The following is an 18,209-nucleotide window of genomic DNA, read 5'->3' as shown; positions in this document are numbered from 1 at the left end:
TACCCGACATGTTTGGTACTACTGCAGAAATGCTCCAATGATAAAAAAGGAATGAAATGTACTCCTATCAATTCAGCACAAAATTTTACACTGGTACAGATACAATTTAGTGGGCATACTTACTGCTTTTTAGCTGCTAATGAATTTTGTAAGCCTCTTAAATACTGCATTTTTTAAACTAATTTTTGTTGCTGGTGTGTGCACTGCTAATCCTTTTGTATTTGGTTTTTTACCCTCCGGCTAGTGTTTGCTGCCACTGTGAGGAAGTCTCCTCATTGAAGCTCATGGGCAATGATTTCAATGTGTCATCAGTTTCTGCCACGCCTATTTTCTAGGAAGTTACTTTCATTCATATGGCTACTTTCATTTGCTTCTTGTATAATAAAGATCTAAAACGTTTTTACATTTTTCTTGGAGTGTTTTATTTCTTGTGCATGAGTTTAACTTTTATAATAACAGTCTGAAAGATTTAACAATACGGAGCACTGAATTTCAACTCTTGACAACAGCTTGGCATCTGAATCAAGTAAAGCTCTGCCTTCCCAGCAAAAACTACTTAATGTCAGCTGCTTTCCACTGCCTGCCTTTGCTTCTTGTTAATTTTACCCTGTGTTGATTTTTATAACCACAGGAATATGTTTAAGAAAAAGTTAAATTCTGATTCTACATAATTTGCTTTCTAAATCTCTTTCCAGTACTATTCTTGTAATTTATCTCTAAGTACCACAATCAAAATATTGTTTATTTTTCTGTAATATAACACTTCTCTTCTATTACGAGGTGCGTTCAAGTTCTAAGGCCTCCGACTTTTTTTCTAATTAACTACTCACCCAAAATCGATGAAACTGGCGTTACTTCTCGACGTAATCGCCCTGCAGACGTACACATTTTTCACAATGCTGATGCCATGATTCCATGGCAGCGGCAAAGGCTTCTTTAGGAGTCTGTTTTGACCACTGGAAAATCGCTGAGGCAATAGCAGCACGGCTGGTGAATGTGCGGCCACGGAGAGTGTCTTTCATTGTTGGAAAAAGCCAAAAGTCACTAGGTGCCAGGTCAGGTGAGTAGGGAGCATGAGGAATCACTCCAAAGTTCTTATCACGAAGAAACTGTTACGTAACGTTAGCTCGATGCGCGGGTGCGTTGTCTTGGTAAAACAGCACACGCGCAGCCCTTCCCGGATGTTTTTGTTGCAGTGCAGGAAGGAATTTGTTCTTCAAAACATTTTCGTAGGATGCACCTGTTACCATAGTGCCCTTTGGAACGCAATGGGTAAGGATTACGTTTGCTGTCCCAGAACATGGACACCATCATTTTTTCAGCACTGGCGGTTACCCAAAATTTTTTTGGTGGCGGTGAATCTGTGTGCTTCCATTGAGCTGATTGGCGCTTTGTTTCTGGATTGAAAAATGGCATCCACGTCTCATCCATTGTCACAACTGATGAAAAGAAAGTCCCATTCATGCTGTCGTTGCACGTCAACATTGCTTGGAAACATGCCACACGGGCAGCCATGTGGTCGTCCGTCAGCATTCGTGACACCCACCTGGAAGACACTTTTCGCATTTTCAGGTCATCATGCAGGATTGTGTGCACAGAACCCACAGAAATGCCAACTCTGGAGGCGATCTGTTCAACAGTCATTCGGCGATCCCCCAAAACAATTCTCTCCACTTTCTCGATCATGTCGTCAGACCGGCTTGTGCGAGCCCGAGGTTGTTTCGGTTTGTTGTCACACGATGTTCTGCCTTCATTAAACTGTCGCACCCACGAACGCACTTTCGACACATCCGTAACTCCATCACCACATGTCTCCTTCAACTGTCGATGAATTTCAATTGGTTTCACACCACGCAAATTCAGAAAACGAGTGATTGCACGCTGTTCAAGTAACGAAAACGTCGCCATTTTAATTATTTGAAACAGTTCTCATTCTCGCCGCTGGCGGTAAAATTCCATCTGCCATACTGTGCTGCCATCTCTGGGACGTACCGACAATGAACACGGCCTCATTTTAAAACAATGCGCATGTTTCTATCTCTTTCCAGTCCTGAGAAAAAAAATTGGAGGCCTTAGAACTTGAATGCACCTCGTATTTGAACCCAACTGGCCACCTTATTTTATTATTAACATCTAACTATCAAGATGAGACAATCCTACCGACTGTTATTTTATAAATCCTATTGATTATTATTTTATATCTAAATTACTAAAGGTGATTGTCAAAGCTGTTGCCCTATGTTTTTCAATACTAATTGGAAACCTGATTGTGAGAAGTAATCAAAAGTCGAATATCAGTAACCTGCACCATCCAACTTCTTTTTATTCTTTTCTTTTTTTTTCTTTTTTGGAACATATAAATGCAGGGTTGGCATCATTATTAATGGGTTTGGCACATATGCGACATCACTGCACTTGGCTTACAAATAATAATTACTTTGTGTTTATATCTCAAAGAGTTCTCCACTAATTCCGACATTCTATTCTTATCATTACTGCCTAGAATAAACCTTCTTGGTCTTCTTAACCCTTTTCTTTCTGGCTTTAGTTTGCACATTTATTCATTCATTCACATTAATATGCTGTGTTAATTAAATCCCATCATCAAGAAGAGTTTACAGGGAAAGTTATACATTAACTACCACTTACTTCTGATAAATACTAACAACAAATTATGACTGTTGCTCATCTACTCTAGATTGTGCTTCCAGATTACTTTATACATGTATATTAAAAGACAGAGCAGTCACTTGTTACTTTGGAAAAAGAACCACACCCCTTCCTCTTACACTATTCAACTGCAGTTTTCATTTAATACTTGACACAAAGCATTTATGTAACTACATGCAGACTACTACTGTGTATACTGACAAAGTCAAGATCTGTTTCATACTAACATTACAGTTATATATTTAAAAACAAAGATGATGTGACTTACCATACGAAAGCGCTGGCAGGTCGATAGAAACACAAACAGACACATACATACACACAAAATGTTAGCTTTCGCAACGAACGGTTGCTTCGTCAGGAAAGAGGGAAGGAGAGGGAAAGACGAAAGAATGTGGGTTTTAAAGGAGAGGGTAAGGAGTCATTCCAATCCTGGGAGCGGAAAGACTTACCTTGGGGGGAAAAAAGGATGGGTATACACTCGCACACACACACACATATATCCATCCACACATATACAGGTGTGGATGGATATGTGTGTGTGTGTGTGTGTGCGCGCGCGAGTATATACCCGTCCTTTTTTCCCCCCAAGGTAAGTCTTTCCGCTCCCGGGATTGGAATGACTCCTTACCCTCTCCTTTAAAACCCACATCCTTTCGTCTTTCCCTCTCCTTCCCTCTTTCCTGATGAAGGAACCGTTGGTTGCGAAAGCTAGAATTTTGTGTGTGTGTATGTATGTGACTGTTTGTGTTTCTATCGACCTGCCAGCGCTTTCGTATGGTAAGTCACATCATCTTTGTTTTTAAATATATTTTTCACGCGTGGAATGTTTCCCTATTATATTCATAACATTACAGTTATGCACAATTCATGTAACAGACCTTTGCACCAGAACATAAAACTCCATAACTCCATTCATAATCCTAGATAGGAAGGCACATTATTTTTTCTTTTAGTATTGTCATACTGAATTGCCGATTTCATCCTAAATTACATGTGTCGCTAACCAGAAATACTATTAGGGAGTATATGCATTCACTTCTAGGTGCAAGAATATCTAGATCCCTTGAGAGGCTTATGGAAAAGTCCAGTTGTCAACACACATTAAAAACTTGTCACTGTAACTTTAGAGAACAATTCGGACAATACACAAAACCTTAAAAGTCATAACACATTCGTTTGATTGTCAGTTAAAATAGAGGACAAATGTGTCAACGATTGAGCCAATATTCTTATTGCGTACTTTTGTAGAATAAATACTTTTACGGCTTCAGCTGCATTGCCACAGAAGGTTATGCTATAGGACAGAGAGAGAGAGAGAGAGAGAGAGAGAGAGAGAGAGAGTTTATAGTGTACAGGCACTCAACAGCAGGGTTAGCAGTGCCTTGCAAAAATTAACAGGAATGACTGTGGTTAAAATGGCTAAACATTTCACAAATAATGAAGAGTAAACCTGCAGAACCGCACCCACAGTCACACTGATAAGCACACTACCTCACATTCGCTAAGATAACATGAAGTCCCTTAAAACTGCTAAAACTGTAATGAAACCACAAGTAAAGCAAGGAAAGAGCTAAAATAAATAAACGGGGAAATGTGACAGGCTGACCACTTACAAAAACATGGATGAGCCAACCATGCTGAAAACACATTAAAAACTTATAACTGTAACTTTAGAGGACAATTCGAACAATACACAAAGCCTCTGGTCTAGAAATGAAACATTGTCCTTTAAAATGCCGTGCACTGTGACCTGTACACAACAAACACCACACATTGGAGGCCCTTCTCCCCACAGGAGGAAGCCATGCGTCATGCAATATGTCCTATGTAAAGATGAGTGAGAAGGAACTCATTCCGCCTGTGTGGCTGGAAGAAGCTACGCCACGGCCAAATTGTGAACTTTACCAGATGCAGCTTACTGCCTGTCACTTCCAGCCACTCTTCTCATTGACGCATGACTCTGTACCTTAACAGCGAAGTGATGGGATGTACAGGATGACACACTGAAACATCTGAGAATCATGACATGCATCCTTGACTGTTACATCTGCCCTTTCATTCACCATAATACCCACAAATCCTGGCACCCAACAGAAAGACACCTCCATCCCCAGCCTTTGTAGGTGGAGGAGGGCATCCTGAAATTCTGAACTTCTTTATCTGCTGGTTACAAGAGCTTCAGAGAGTGACAGGCACTCCGGGAGTTGGAACAGACGAATTCAACACTTGCAGCACATCTCATCTGCTCCAGTTCCTGTGCAAGACCACTTATAATTTCATGTCGAAGATAGTAAACTTTTGAGGCAACCAGATGTTGAGGACACAATAAGGAAAAACGACAGTGCAACCAAACGAGTCATTCTGTTTAGGCCCATCCATTAATACAGCCACAGAGATGTCATAAAATGACGCATCAAAAACACACACACACACACACACACACACACACACACACACACACACACCACTCCTCTAACCACTTCACAGTTGCAACTGATGAGATGCTGTTGCCTTGCTGAAGGATAGCAGAAAACTGCAGAATTGTCCACAAATAAGGAGACTGTACAGGACTCCATACCACACATGTTATGCTGTTGATGGCTGTGACAAAGAGGGTAATACTTAAAATGCTTTTCTGGGGAAATCATTCTCTACTGAAAACTATTCAACAGCACATCAACTTGGTGCTGAAAGGAACACTTTGATACGAAGGAACGAATGACGATGGGAGATGGTCTTAGAAGACCCACTGGTTGAGCTGCCCTAGAATGTTGTCTCTTCAAGTAGGGACATATGCCTTACTGATGTCAAAGAATATACCCATACAGCGATGTTTATGTAGGAAAGCCTGCTGGATAGCCATCTCTTACAGGGTCAGTCTGTCGACAGTAGATAAATATTTCCTGAATCCAACTGAGAGCAACTAAGGGGATACTTCATCTCCAACAACCAGAACAGACGACTGTTAACCATTCTCTCCAAGGTCTTTCCTTAAAAGCTTGTCAAGGCAACGCTCTGACAACTACTGGGGCACATCCAGTCCTTTCCTGATCTGAGGAAAGGCATCAAAATTGCCACCCTCTTCCCTTCACAAGTTGGGAAAGTGACCTGTCTGCCATATCAAATTAAAACATTGTAAGAGGACTATCTGTGACACTGATTTCAAGTTCTGCAGCATGCTATATCTGATTTGGTCTCTGGCAGTGGAAGTAATCATCACAAAATCATCTGCCACTGTCTAGCCAATGTCTCCAGACTTTGTTTGGAGAAACCCCTGCTTCAGCACTGTTGCTATAGATAACTGACTCCATTTACCAGAAACCCTCCTGATGGCTTCCTATACTTTCATAGAACAAGCAGAGTGGTGTAGGGAGCCTGGGAACATTTGCCATGACATTGTCTTGCTCTCATTGATTATTTGCCAATCCTTCACTCGCTTTATTTGAAAGGCTGCAAGGTTGTCCACCATGGGGGGGGGGGGGGGGGGGGGGGGGTTAACTTACACCACTGCAGAGTCCACTCATCAGTCCACCAAGGTACAGGTTGCCTCCGAAGGTAACCTGAGGACTTTGGGATGAATAAATCAGCAACATGACGGATCACTCATGTGATGTGTTCCACCCATTCCTGAACACTGCCTCAGTGTTCAGACACAGCCAGCTGCCCGAACAGTGCCTATTTGCTCTGCTTACCATCCATTTTGATGTCTTCCTTTCAGGGAGTACTGCATCCAGTAGGTGAATCCTGAGAGGAAAGTGGTCACTGGAATGAAGGTCTTCAGTAACTTCCTACTAACCCAAATTTACATCTACATGGATACTCTGCAAATTACATTCAAGTGCCTGGCAGAGGGTTCATCGAAGCACCTGTGATGGCTGGGAAGCAGAACGAGCGGTTGATGGCTGAAGACGACACACAAGCAGTGTTGAAATGAGTAGGATTGCCTGTGTTTAGGATGCACAGCTTATATGAAATCATGAGGCTCTCTAAAACTTGACCCCTAGGGCAAGTAATGTGGGAGCCACATAATACATTATGGGCACTGAAGTCTACCAGTAGGAGAAATGACCGGGGGTGTTGCTCTAATAGACCCTTGACAGCCTTGCAATTATTGCTGCCTGTGGTGGTAAATACAGAGGGCAAATAGTAATCCAGTGACCCAATGAACTATTAACGGTAATAGCCTGCAGGTCAGAAATCAGGGATAGAGCAGGGGAGTGGTGAGTGTTATTGATGACAGCAACCTTTCCTAGGCTCTCCCCTCCCTCCCCCCCCCCCCCCCCCCCAGATCTTCCTTGTGACAGAGTGTATAGCCCCATAGCACAGGAGCATCAGCAATTTAAATTTAAATGTGTTTCTTGCAAATACAAGCACAGGGGCGTTCAGTTCCTCCACATGCGTCCTGCACCCACTCATGTGCCACTGTAGTATGGGAGTCATTTATCACATTAGTTGGTCTTTCACCCTGTCTCTTCACAAGGATGGGAAGCCTGCAATGAATGGAGACACAGTCTTAGAGCAAGAGGTTACTGCAGGTAGACTTCAGATTCCGTAGGCTCTGAAGACGAATCTTGAGAAGCGCCAGACAGAATGATGTTGACATGGTCTGACAGTTTACTACCTTTCTTTGCCTGTGGCTGGAGCCTCCCATTTAGTTTTTTTAGGCAGGGAAGGCTTTACAGCAATGACCATTGCAGTGGCAGTTGCGGTGCCACACTGTTTACCAGACTCTCGCTTTGGTGGTGCTGGGAGCTGTGCAATGTTGTCAGCTGTGACTTTCTCTGACTTTCTCGAAGGAGGAGATGGGGGGCTGGGGGCGAGAGTGCTTACATTAGCCGTGTGGGATATGCTTCATTGTTTTCAGCTCCTGTACCTTCCTTTCCTCATAGACGCTGCAGTCCTTACTCCAGACAGTGTGAGCCCCAAAGCAATTAACACCCTTCAAAGCAGATGGACAGACAACCGACTCCTTCGTAGGTGGTCCTACCATATTTTCCCCATGGTGGCTTCTCACTTGCACCTGAGAGTAGTGTGCCCAAAGGGCTGGAAATTAAAACAGCATACTGTGTTGGGGACATAATGCTGCACATTTAAGTGAAAGAAACTTGCTGTGACATATTCTGGAAGCTTTATGCTACTGAAAGCAAGGACAAATGACAGTGAGTTGACTAGATTGCTATCCACCCTTTGCATTATGTACTGCATGTCCACAATGTGTCAATCAGATTTCAGTTCCTCTTTGCAAATATCTACAAGATACCTGAATGACAAAACACTTTTGCTATAGTTCAAGGTGTTGTGTAGTTCTGTTTCAATGGCATATTCCCCAAGGCATCTAGTTTCTTGGAGATTCATTGCTGGTTGTGAACTAGAAGTTCCGACCACAGGTGTCCCATTGCGCAATTGCTTGGCAGATTTTAAATTGCCAACAACGCTCTCTAAGCCCTTTTGGATGTAGAAAGGTGAAACTTTCTCAAAGCTACCCTCTTTACTTTTGACTGTTTAAAACACTTTCTGACCAGCAGCATGCATTATGTTACTAAAAACTGAAGCATTCTGAATAATTCCGGAATCAGGGGAACTGGCCACACAAGCCTTCTTGTTACGGAGGGTGTTGATACCCACCAGTAGAACCACCCATTCCACTGGGTGGTGTTATGTTTAAGTTTGAGGGGCCCATCTAGGTCCCACAAGCACCTAGAGAACTAAGAGTGCACACAGGCAGAGTCCCACTTGCCTGAGTAAACCTCATACAGCTGAGGTGTGGCAGTTTCCACAGGGGCTCCCCACTAACGACTGCTCCACCTCAAAAGGCATGCATCCCATCAGCACTTTGTTTTTATACAGACTTTCAGCATCCTCATGAACTGGATGGCTAAGCCAAGATTCCCAGTATCTGACAAACACAATATTTCACCTCTAGGCTGTACAGTGGTCACCGAAGTACACCCAGAGTTTCAATTACAGAGATTTGTCAGTGGTTATCAATCCCCAGCTCAGGAAACCCATGTTCACCAAGCCCATACCCAGCAAATGAATGCTGTGCTCCCTGAAGTATTCGTCATTTAGCTTGACCCAGGAGGGTATGTGACTTATCGAATGCTACAGACATGGCAAGTGCTACTGCTTGCTACAGGATGGTGCTGAGTAAATGTATACTTCAGACAAAATAAGAGAGATTTTTAAGTGCAATACAGATAGAACCAAACTTTTAGCTTAAGTTAGACACATGCTGAATGGAAAAACTGGTAGAAGCCAACACTCGGAAAGACCAGTTTGGTTTCTGGAGAAATGTAGGAATATGTAAAGCAATACTGGCCCTACAACTTATCTTAAAAGTCAGGTTAACAAAAAGCAAACCTAAATCTATAGCATTTTTAGATTTAGAGAAAACTTGATAATGTCGACTGGAATATATGATATGAAATTCTGAAGGTAGCAGGAGTAAAATACAGGGAGCAAAGGTTATTTACAACTTGTACAGAAAATAGACTGCAGTTATAGCATCAAGGACATGAAAGGGAAGAAGTGATTGCGAAGGGAGTGAGATAGGGCTATAGCTTATCCTCAATGTTATTAAGTCTGTACATTAAGCAAGCATTATGGGAAACCAAAGAAAAATTTGGAGTTCAGAGAGAAGAAAGAAAAGCCTACGATTTGCTAATGAAATTGCAATTCTATCAGTTACAGCAAAAGACTTGGAAGAGCAGTTAAAGTACCTTGAAGTTATAAGATGAGCATCAATAATAGTAAAATGAGGGTAATGGAATGTAGCTGAATTAAATCAGGCAATAATGAAGTAATTAGATTAGGAAATGACATATTAAAAGTAGTAGATGAGTTTTGCTACTTCAACAGCAAAATACCGGATGATGGCTGAGGTAAAGAGGTCTTACAATGCCAACTAGTTTAGCAAGGAAAGCACTTCTTGAAAGCAGAATTTGTTAAAATCAAATATAAATTAATATACATTTTTGGAAGTCTTTTCTAGAGGTATTTGTCTGGAGTTTAGCTTTTTACAGAAATTAAACATGGATGATAAGCACTTCAGACAAGAAGAGAAAAGAAACTTATGACATAGTGCTATAGAAGAAGCTGAAGATTAGATGGGTAGATCTCATAACTAATGTGAAGTTACTGAATCGAAGTGTGGAGAGAGAAAACAAATTTGTGGCACAACTGGACTAAAAGAAGAGGTCATTTGCTAGGACATATTCTAAGACATGAAGGAATCATCAATATGGTATCGGTGAGTGTGCACATTTGAAGGAGGGTGAGGGGGGGAAATTGTAGGAGGAGACCAACGGATGAATACAGTAATCAGGGTCACATGAGTGTAGGTTGCAGTAGTTATTCGGAGACAAAGAGGCTTACACTGGATAGACAACTGTGCAGAGCCACATCAAACCACTCTTCAGCTAGAAGACGACAATAACAACATCCACATGTTAGTAACACCTCAGTTATCATCAATCTGGATACCTAGAACTTCACATGAGAATCCTCCTCCAGTGTAGATCTACTGATCCCTGATTCTGGTACCTCTAAGTCAAGGCTGTTTGACTTCTGACCACTGTAGAATCAGATTCTTACTAGCTAAATACTAGGTGAGTTGTTAGTCTTCTTATGTCCTGTATTACCAAGACTACTTCTGAACTTGTTGCACTGACTGCACAATTTCATACACAGTCTAAGTATTGGAGATATTTACACTGAAGCAGACATGTAGTATTCTCTTCACATCTTGGAATGCTCATTTTTGACATTTACAAAATCTCATTAATAATTTCCATAGTTTTGCATACTTTAAAATTACAGCCTGATGAGCCAAAAACTTAATGTTCATAGGAGCTACAGCTATACTTAAAATTGAATTTTGTTTGCGATGTTAGATAACAAAGCTGTCGATCGTGTGCCCAGAGAATGTTGGAAATATGAGAAAGACTAGTTGAGAGTAACTCATGCTAAAACAAGAAATGTATTTGCAGTTGCGAATAAGGACAACCATCAGTTGTATAATGGATTGACAACAATAAAAATTTGTGCCAGGCAAGGCACAACTCACAGCCAGACCCAAACTTCCATGTGTCATCAACAGCATGCTTATTCCTTTGGACATGCATGCATCCTAGCCATGCCTAGCCAAACATAGGTGACGGCTCGTGATAAGTGGGAAATCCAGGTTAGGGTCCCGGTCCAGAACAAATTTTCATTGTCGTCAATCCATTATACAGCTGATGGTTGTCCATATTTGCAACTGTGAATACATTTCTCGTATTTTATAACAGCTGCAGTGTCTTTTTCTTCAGATATGCATGTATGCAGGCCCGAAGGAACACTGCTTCATAATTTGGAATAACATAGGCACTGCAACACTGTATCATGTCAAACCATTTCTAAAATAACAAACAAACTGGTGAAATGTGCAAAAAATTCAACTCCAGTTAATTTAACACTAAAGATAAAAAATTATATACATACAAGATGCAGAATGTGTGAATTATAAAATTATGAGACAGAAATGCAGGCCAGTACAAGTGACTTAGCATTTGCTGCTGCCACCCCTGCCCCCCTTTTCCCTCGTACACTTTCACCCATGTCAGTTTTCACTTGTAATTATGATGTGAACTGTATACAAATCTTGTAATTTGGTGCCACTCTAAGCTCGGCATCCCAAGCAGCCACTGCTAATTCTGATAGATCCTGTAAAGAAAGCTTACAAGTAAGCCTGCCACCACAAGCTGTGGCTTGCTTCTCTTGGGCTTTAAATCATTCCTGGGCCAGCACTTGCCTTGAGAAATGTTAATACTGTTCATTAACACACATAAAAGTACATACACAATCCTACCTTTTGAAACTAGTAGTTCCTTCTTTGGCGAGGAAAGAGAGAGAGAGATTGTAGAAGGTTAAAACAGGATGCTGGGCTATTCTGATCTGAGGATGAGAGGAATCTACTGGTAGTGTAGTTGAGCAATTGCACAAACATAACTGATGGATATTTAAATTTCTTTCAGAATATCTTATAAATTATCATCTAACTATATACACACCACAAGAATGGGTATGACCAAGTGAAACAGGAAGCACATGATTAAATGAACGTAACAGATGCCAGATACGGAGGTGCTGTGTAACCAACTATGTGTGAAGAATGAAAAAGGCTGCTGAGTAAAGTGAATCTGACAAGTTCAGACTGTGATGAGCTGATAATTATAAAGGACAACACCTAGTTTTATTGTACATTTAGAACTCATTGAACGCATCTCAGTTGGCTTCCATAAAGGATTTACAACATAGAAAGCAATAAAAGAGCTCATAAATGAAGTTCTGGCAGAACGAAATGAGAAACACTGTCCTATTGGTACATTTTGTGACTTCGCTAAACCATCTGATTGCGTGTACCACTTGGCAGCTAAAGTGTTTTGACATTAAGAGCATTCCTGGTGAATGGATGAAGCCTTACCTTGATAACAGAAAGCAGAGGATCACTTTGACACACTGGGCCACAGGCATGAAACTAACTTCAGATTGATGGAACACACTGAGTGATTCTACAAGGATTGACAAAGATCTTATAAAAGGCAGGAGTTTGTATTTTTCCTCTTGACTGAGAAAAGTATTGAACTTGAAACGTAAGTAGCTATATGAAGATGAAAGCAGACTGACATGTTCATACCTTATGATACGAGAGCATTCTCAAAAATTGGCATAATTTTAACAGGAGTACAGTATCTCTTCCAGGCAAGGTTATAGCTGTAAATAAATTTGGGCCTATGGAAGCCTAATGTATACTTTAAGTAAGTTTCACTATGGAAAAAGTTACACCAACCAAACTATTTATCCCGGCGGGGTCAGGGATTTTCTCTGCCTCGAGAAGACTGGGTGTTGTGTGCTGTCCTTAGGTAAGTTAGGTTTAAGTAGTTCTAAATTCTAGGGGACTGATGACCATAGATGTTAAGTCCCATAGTGCTCAGAGCCATTTGAACCAAACTATTTACTTATTCAATGACAGGTGAGAGAAGCACTGTAATCATGAACAAGAAATCTACAGGGCACATCGCCGCTCAACCAACAGATACAGTATAAACTAGGATGAGGATCAGAGAGCTGCTGCTGTTACTGGTATTGTACCCTCACAGGATCAATTGAAATTATTTTGGTGGATAATATTATTAACAAAGACAAGGGTTTCCTTTAAGCAGAGCAAGGAACCCCATTTTAAAGTGCATAAACACAGTGCTGTTTAGAGAAAGCTGGCACTAAGTTCCTGCACGCAATTTTTTGGGTCAATGGAAGTGTCAGATTCCAACCGTCTACTTTGACCCGTGACGTAAGGGTGTTGTGGTGTGTGACGTCATAATGGCACGGTGTTTATGAGTTGATTGTTTTTGTAGATGTCATGGTTCATGATGCCCTCTGGTGTGTGTGTGTGTGTGTGTGTGTGTGTGTGTGTGATAAGATGTTTTTTCAATGAGTTACCAATTTTTTTTGTTTATGTGTTTGGCATTTTCATTCAGTGTTATTGGTTTGTTGTTTGTAGTGTGGTAAGACGTTTGATTTGTGTGGGAGGGGGGGCGGTGAGGTTGAGGGGGGTCTGGCCGACCTAGTTTGCAGTGCCAGAATTTGTTGGCGGTAAGTAATAGGATTTTTTTCCCCACCCTAGTCTTCTCGAGTTGTGATGTTTTGTGTATCTATAGTTTATTGAATGTGTTTTAATCTATGTAGGGATGTTTGATTTATGGATTTTTGAAGTTGTGGTTTTGGTTTTATTTTTCGTAGTTGTGGTTTCTCGGTATCAATAGTTGTAGTTGACCTATATAGGTCACCAGAAATGACCGATTCCCATCTTCGTAGTTGAAGGTGTTGGTGTTTTGGTACCATCATCTGTGGTTGACGTATGTGCGATTCCAATTTTCATAGTTTTAGTTGTAGGTATTGTTATTTTGGTATCGTCGACTGTGGTTGACCTATACAGGTCAAGGAAAATGTCCAATTCCAATTTTTGTAGTTTTAGTTGTAGGTATTGCTATTTTGGTATTGTCTCCTGTGGTTGACCTAGGCCTACATAGGTCAAGGGAAGTGTCCGATTCCTGCAGATTTTTGTTGGTATAGTGGGATGTTGTAAAGATTTTTTTTGTTTGTCATTTTGTGTTTTGGGATCATGGTGCATTTTTTCTACTATTATATTTAGTTTGTCCTCCACCCCCAATTTCAAGTGGTTGCCCCATTAGTTCAATTGTATTTTTGGAGGGAGATTTTATTGTCTTATTTACATATTTGTTACCATGTGTATGTAGTGACGTCATAGGTGCCATATTGGAGATGCTTAGAATAGCCATTTCCTCATATTGATGATTTCATGGGTCATAGCAGACGGGTGGAATCTGCCACTTCTCTAATCCCAATTTTTTTTACTACAAATATACTGCCTTGCCATCATTCACCACACGACATTACTCATGTATGTCCTCCATTAGGAGAAACAGTGAGAGCTTTCACCACATGCCCCCATGTCTTTTAGCTACACTGAGACTTTGCATCAGTTTAGTGAGATTCATCATCAGTGCCTTATCTGAAGGTGGTGGAACTAATCATTATGTTGGGCAGTACCATGATCTTCACGTCAGTTATCATATCCACTAGAACTACATTGGTTTAGTATAAAACATGATCCAAACCACTGTGCTTCTCTCCTTAATGTGTCACTACCTCCACTAGCTATATACGGGTCAACATTCAAGTGATCACCCACAAGAACTATACACTATATTGCAAAGAAAATACACAAACAAAATCTACAACTGAAACACAGAAAGGTAAACATCACAAACACCGCCTACATAAAAAATCCTTCTTCAAAGAAATTATCAATGGCTCCCCTTGTTCACTAGTCGGACAGAAATGTTATCAAGTTGGGCACTGGCATACGGTATGAATCATCTTAAGTTTGACAAATTACTTATGACTGAACCTGGCTCTAGCCCATCACTGTATCTTATACTACATCATATGCAAGCCACAATAGTGTCTCCTAAAGTGTATGAAGAAAACTGATGTTCCAGTGTTCCTGCAGGTGAATACTTATCACTCTACATAAATATAAGAAGTTGTGGTATACAACAAGCTCACTCGAAACAATAAAGTACAGCATGACAATCACAATATGTGTGTTGTGTAAGAAACTTATGATCAGTATGAAAGTGAAATCACATTCTTAATCTATTTTATAGCTGGTTTTACCTACCTTCAGGAATGTTGATGAATCGGTGTATACCAGTTCATCTGTTGTTGAGTCTTCTGTAACTACTTTTTCCTGAACGTTTTCCTCTACCTGCTTTTCCTCCTTAGGAACTTTCTTTGGTTTAGGTTCAATTGAAGTACCAAGGGCTTGTCGGAGTTCGTCTACATTCGATACACCAAACTAAGGAGATAATGAAAACACTTTTCAAAAACGATTGGCCTCAATTTCTCAGTTGCAAACTAGAAGGTATTAGCGTTCTTGAGTGTTAAAAATATGTTTCCCACCAGCAACACATGTTAAATAACTAATTACAAGGGAAAATACAGCAGTATACTATACATATTGAACTAAGCAAATGACACCACACAGGCACACAAAACTACTTTTACAGAATGAACACAATTGATATTTTTATTCTTGTTACTTAACACGTATACTTCAAAGAATTAAAGGCAATATCGTAAATACAGTAATTTCTCGATGTTCTGCTAGTACTATACTCGCATGTCAAGAGATTTTGCGTTCCGCTTACAATAAAATATTGTTCCGTATTGCATACAATAACGTAAAATTCTCATATTACATACTGTCTGCGCCAGCAACTGTTTCCGTTTTTGGGACCGTTCTCTCCTTTCTCTCAGCACATCAGTCATTTTCTGCTTGTTGTTACCGCTGGCTCACAAATGTAAACAAAACATAATCTACGATAATACTGTATCTAGCGTCATGGCAAAGTGTATGCAATTCGACATTTAAGGATCGACTCTGGTAGCGACATGTATACAAAGATAACTTCCCGCGTTTCGTCTCTCTTGATAGTCTCTCGCGACAGTAAAACGCCTGACTGCGTTGACGTTTGGGAATCCAGCGTCATGTGACTAGCTCCTGTACACGTTTTTGGCTGCAACGACCGACGAACGGCTGACTCGAAACTCTAAGTACGAGTGCAATAGGATTGCATATTCGTGCACTTTCCCTCATTATGATCCCACAGTTATCTATATGGACTAAACAAATCACGGGGTACACTAAAATGGCTCACTGCTACTGAAGGGAAAAATATGGTGCGAATTACATTTCAGGTGTGCTTAAGAACTTTCATCGGACACAAAGTAAACGTGTGATTGGCAGTTTTGTAACACTTGTGTCTGACCTCGTTGTAGTAGTAGTCAACTTCTGTCGTAACGTACGTGGTCAAGTTAATTATCGTTTTACAATAAATATTATGAAACGTAGTATGGTATTGAAGCTTTTGTCGCCAAATTAATGCAAAATCATACCATACTCTATTGGGATGTATACAGATATTTTAAATTCAGTTATTACTCTATACCCAGAAATTACTTTAATTTTGTATAATTGTTTGTCTAAACCAAGAAAAAAACCTTCGAATATCATAAATTCTCTGTCAGCGGTTGGTGTATGACACAAAACTCGTAGTTTCCTAGGCGTCTATATCACTGGTAAAGGTTCATTCACATCTTCATCCCAGTCTAAAAGCGAAATATACGTTACTGCTGTATGTAGAGACATATCTGTACACATCACGTCTTGGTGATATTTGTTTGCTTTTGGAATAAGATAATTTTAGCGTACAGTGGTAATGTATTTAATAATCACTGATGAGGGTGGCCTATATAATTCAGTCCCATATTTAATATTCCTTTGATAGCTCTGCTTGTTTTCTTTTGCCACTGGAATACCGTTAGTCTACAGCAGGGCTTCCCAACCTTTTCAGCTGGCGGACCCCTTGTCCAGTCGAAAATCCATGGCGGGCTCCTAGTCAGTCAAGAGCACAGTAACTTAAAATTTCAGAGCGAAACCCATGGGAACTGAAAGCTACTTAATGCAAGTGCCATGTTCCCAATAACTCCCCCTCCCCCCCCGCCGAAGTATCAATAGTTTTTGGTTTAGAGACGAATGAAAACAACTTGAAATTAACGAACCAATTTGAATTCCTACTGTATCCAAACACTTACTAGTGGATTTACTCCCTTTGTTCAACACACTATAGTCTGCTTAAAATTACTTGGTAATTGAAATTTCACACGATGGCGCTGTCTTCCTCCAAGAGCAGTCAACGTCACGTCCAAACTGTTCACTGTTGACAACCTGCCGCTTATGGTCTGATCACTTCCACTGTTTGGCTACTGTTGTGTAAGGAGCATGCGTATTTTGTAACAGTCGCTCTATCCCATCGTTGACAACCAATAAAGCCAAATCCAAGTAATTAACCTATCTATTATTATTCTCTAGTTCCATTGTGAATTTAATTTTTTCATACATCGAATTAAAATGAATGTGTAACTGCTCCAGCTCCTTATGGGACCCATCTACCACAAACAACAAATCATCAACATATCATGCATAGAATCTAATGTTATCTTTAACGTCCATAACGCTGTTAAAAAAACAGGTTTCTTTTTAATTGATAAAAAAAAGTCTACTATAAGCCCAGCGAGCGGGCAGCCCATGGCCAGGCCATACAGTTGTTCATAGATCTTCTCATTAAATTCAAAATAATTGTACTTGAGCGTTATACGTAGAAGCATCATCATCTCAGTGGTTTCCTGGGCTGTTATTTTTTTATGATACCGTAGGTTTCGTTCTATGATATTAAGTGTGATGCCGACTGGGACATTGGAATATAAATTAACTATGTCGGACGACACTAACTTAGTCATAGAACAGCATAAGATAGTTTTGAGCCTCTCTACTAACTACCAGGAATTTTTTATCAAGTAAACGTATTCGAACACATACACTTCCTTTAACTTATTTTGCAGAAAACCAGCTAATTTATGACGAGCACTATGGAATCTGTCGACAATCGGACGAACTGGATGGTCCTTTTTATGAACCTAAAATTGGCTATGTGACTTAGGTGGCTTCGAATTCATGTTAATTAATGTCTTCTTTTTGTATTCGCCTATAAGGCATTTTGTGTTACGAAGAGCATCCCTGATGACTTTTTGCAAGCTATTTGTGGGGTCTACCAATGATATTCGCGTTGAAAGATTACATGGTTTTATCAATATACTCGCTAACATACGCTACAATAACTGAGTTTCCCTTGTCAGCCTTGGTGATAATGGCCTCATGTTGCTTCAACTACATATTAATGTCCCTTATAATCCTATATTCTTCATTATTTTTGCTAACCTTCTTACATTCTTTTCCTATTAATTTTGAACATTCATGTGCAATATGCACATGCTTACTTTTCTCAACTTTCTCACAATATAGTCCGAACTTCGAATCGACTACTTAATTTTCTATCGTCCGATCATCAATA

The 18,209-nt window shown here is 40.3% G+C and overlaps 1 protein-coding gene across 1 annotated transcript in view; it reads right to left on the bottom strand.

The window, feature by feature from the left end:
• The window catches only part of LOC124593868 (N6-adenosine-methyltransferase non-catalytic subunit), a 63,321-nt gene extending 47,661 nt beyond the window's left edge, over positions 1–15,660 (bottom strand). The window contains exons 1-2 of the mRNA XM_047132216.1: positions 15,502–15,660; positions 14,918–15,094 (exon numbers count right to left, since the gene is read on the bottom strand). Coding sequence (XP_046988172.1) covers positions 14,918–15,094; positions 15,502–15,567 — 243 coding nt within the window. The 5' untranslated portion in view covers positions 15,568–15,660. The remainder of the gene's footprint in view (positions 1–14,917; positions 15,095–15,501) is intronic.
• Between the last annotated feature and the right edge of the window lie 2,549 nt (positions 15,661–18,209).

Source organism: Schistocerca americana, chromosome 2 (assembly GCF_021461395.2).
Source record: "Schistocerca americana isolate TAMUIC-IGC-003095 chromosome 2, iqSchAmer2.1, whole genome shotgun sequence".
In the NCBI taxonomy this organism is placed as follows: domain Eukaryota; kingdom Metazoa; phylum Arthropoda; class Insecta; order Orthoptera; family Acrididae; genus Schistocerca; species Schistocerca americana.
This window is presented reverse-complemented; position numbering and strand designations above follow the sequence as displayed.